Source organism: Agrilus planipennis, unplaced genomic scaffold (genome assembly GCF_000699045.2).
Source record: "Agrilus planipennis isolate EAB-ADULT unplaced genomic scaffold, Apla_2.0 scaffold78, whole genome shotgun sequence".
Taxonomy (NCBI): Eukaryota; Metazoa; Arthropoda; class Insecta; order Coleoptera; family Buprestidae; genus Agrilus; species Agrilus planipennis.
The window spans coordinates 502,663-504,891 of NW_020438928.1; the positions used below are offsets into that span (position 1 = coordinate 502,663).

The 2,229-nt window shown below is 28.2% G+C and overlaps 1 protein-coding gene across 1 annotated transcript in view; it reads left to right on the plus strand.

The window, feature by feature from the left end:
- Positions 1 to 358, plus strand: part of LOC108733705 (general odorant-binding protein 83a) — a gene marked incomplete in the record, with an annotated part of 5,434 nt that extends 5,076 nt beyond the window's left edge. The window contains 1 exon segment of the mRNA XM_025974145.1: positions 187 to 358. Within this exon segment, the coding sequence (XP_025829930.1) occupies positions 187 to 204 (18 nt within the window).
- Positions 359 to 2,229: the final 1,871 nt, after the last annotated feature.

Here is a 2,229-nt window from a genome sequence, read left to right on the forward strand (position 1 = left end):
TAATTAACTATATAAGTTTAAAAGTACATATTAGACACTTCCGTTGTTGTTTTTAATTAATATCTCTATTTTAAAAAGTAATTTCACCAGCGGCAGTATTTCGAAAAAATAATTCCTAATAATATGTACAAAGTTCAATATAGTTAATTATTTTATGCTTTCAAATTCAACGGACATTATTTTAAGCGATGGTTTTTGCCTTGATATTGCACACCCTATTCATATTTTTTGGATGGAAAAATACATGACAATGAATGCTACGGACCCTACTTATGATTATTATATTGTATTACGTACATAAACAGTATAAATTAGAATTAGTTTTGTAGTTATAAGTAACGCAAATGTGTGTTGTACTTTTCGAAATAGAATTTTGCTTTTCTGCTGCATGTGTTATTTATCATTTAGTTTTTAAAAATCCTTTCATCCTTGAATACTTTAGTAATTTAACAATTTACTGGAAAGTCTTACTCGGTTATTTTTTCGAAACATCCTTGTACTTTTATTCATATGGATAATGCTATATACATATACTATATGTATAACGATAGCCATGAGAAGTCGTCTGCAAAAACTGTTTTTGCTAAAAAGTTTCACGAAAATACAAACATGATGTATATATTCTTATGACACGGTTTTAGTTATTTACGCTTGACCCGTACGGTCAGCAAGTTAAAAATAGCTATTGAAAATCTGCCCCCATAGGAAAAATCTCTCGTTACGCCCATGGCGGTCAGTTGTCGCGCACTCTTTTTTAATTATCGTTGAACGCCGAGACTATTAATTTGGTATACGGTGCATGCATGTACGCAAGTGCTACTGGTTTTTCGTAGTAATGTCCTCATTTATTAATTACATTCGACTTTCGACTATATTCTATAAGATAAATTAAAATTTATAATGTATTTTATTACTTTATCTAAAGCTTGTAAAATAGGTGGTTAGATTATTTCATTAATTCTGCCTCAATAATTACTTTGTCTAAATTAGGTAGCTATTAAACATTAGCAATAGATAATGTAAATAACATCCAGATTATTTATTTTCGTTGTGACATACTAATATAGATAAAATTAGAGAATTATTTCAACACAGGAAAGTAGATGGTATTCATGTATTGAAGAAACTACTAACCACACTATCTTGTTTCTTATGTACAGTTCTTTATTTATGTTAAATAATATTACAAAAAATATTTATTAGTAACTTACAACACTCACTACACGTATTTTTTACTCATAAATATACAAGGTGACTGTAAATTGCTTGTATTCCTCTCGGGATAAGAAACTATTACTAATTTGGAATGATTTAACCTCTATCATTTGGGGATATCAGCCATTTTCGAGAAAATCTACTTTGGTTTCAAAAATCCGAATTTGGAGAGTTAAAAATTAAAAAAAAAATTCCCATGATCTGATAGCTTACTAATTGATCAACCTTCCTACAGTTAAAATTTACGAAATTTACTGTTAGATTTCATGTTGTGTGTTACATTTTAAAAACTACAGTAGATTTTCTCTGGTAGAAATTAAATTAGTGATAGTTTCTTCTCCCAAGAGGAATACGAGCAATTTTTGGTCACCCTATATAAACGTAATTGAAAAGAATTTATTACAAAAGTTACTATGGATATAAATATGACGTATTTCGGTTTTGATTATTTATAATAAGTACATTGTTAAATAAATAATATCTGCTATAAAGAAAAAACAAATAATTTATTGCACAAAGAATTATAAACATTTATTGATGCAGCCTAAATATCCAAAAGAAGCGTATCTCTCATGACTAGAATGTATAGTTATTATAAAATAATATTACAACAATGATATCCATCTTTGAAAGGTTTTCCTTTGATGATCGGTGTTTTCTGAGTAATATGCTTGAAATTCGGGCTTGACCCGGTAAACTTTGGTGACAACACCGATGAAATCTCACTCTAAAGTCTGTGCAACCTCAGCAAATAGTCCAGTCAAAATCGGCAATTAAAACAATTATTTCATTACAGTTAATAGATACAAAAAAAATGTAAAATGCGAATTTGTTCCGTTTAGGCTGCTGCAAATTTTGATGCAAAAAATAACGCATTTGGATAATTTTTAACGGAGTTACAGCGGTTTAAACATTTAATTGTTTAAAAAAACAATGAGGTAATGGATAATTTTTTTTCCCTGAAAAGATAAGTTATGAATAGATTAAATTATCAATTTTAAATTTTTAATAATT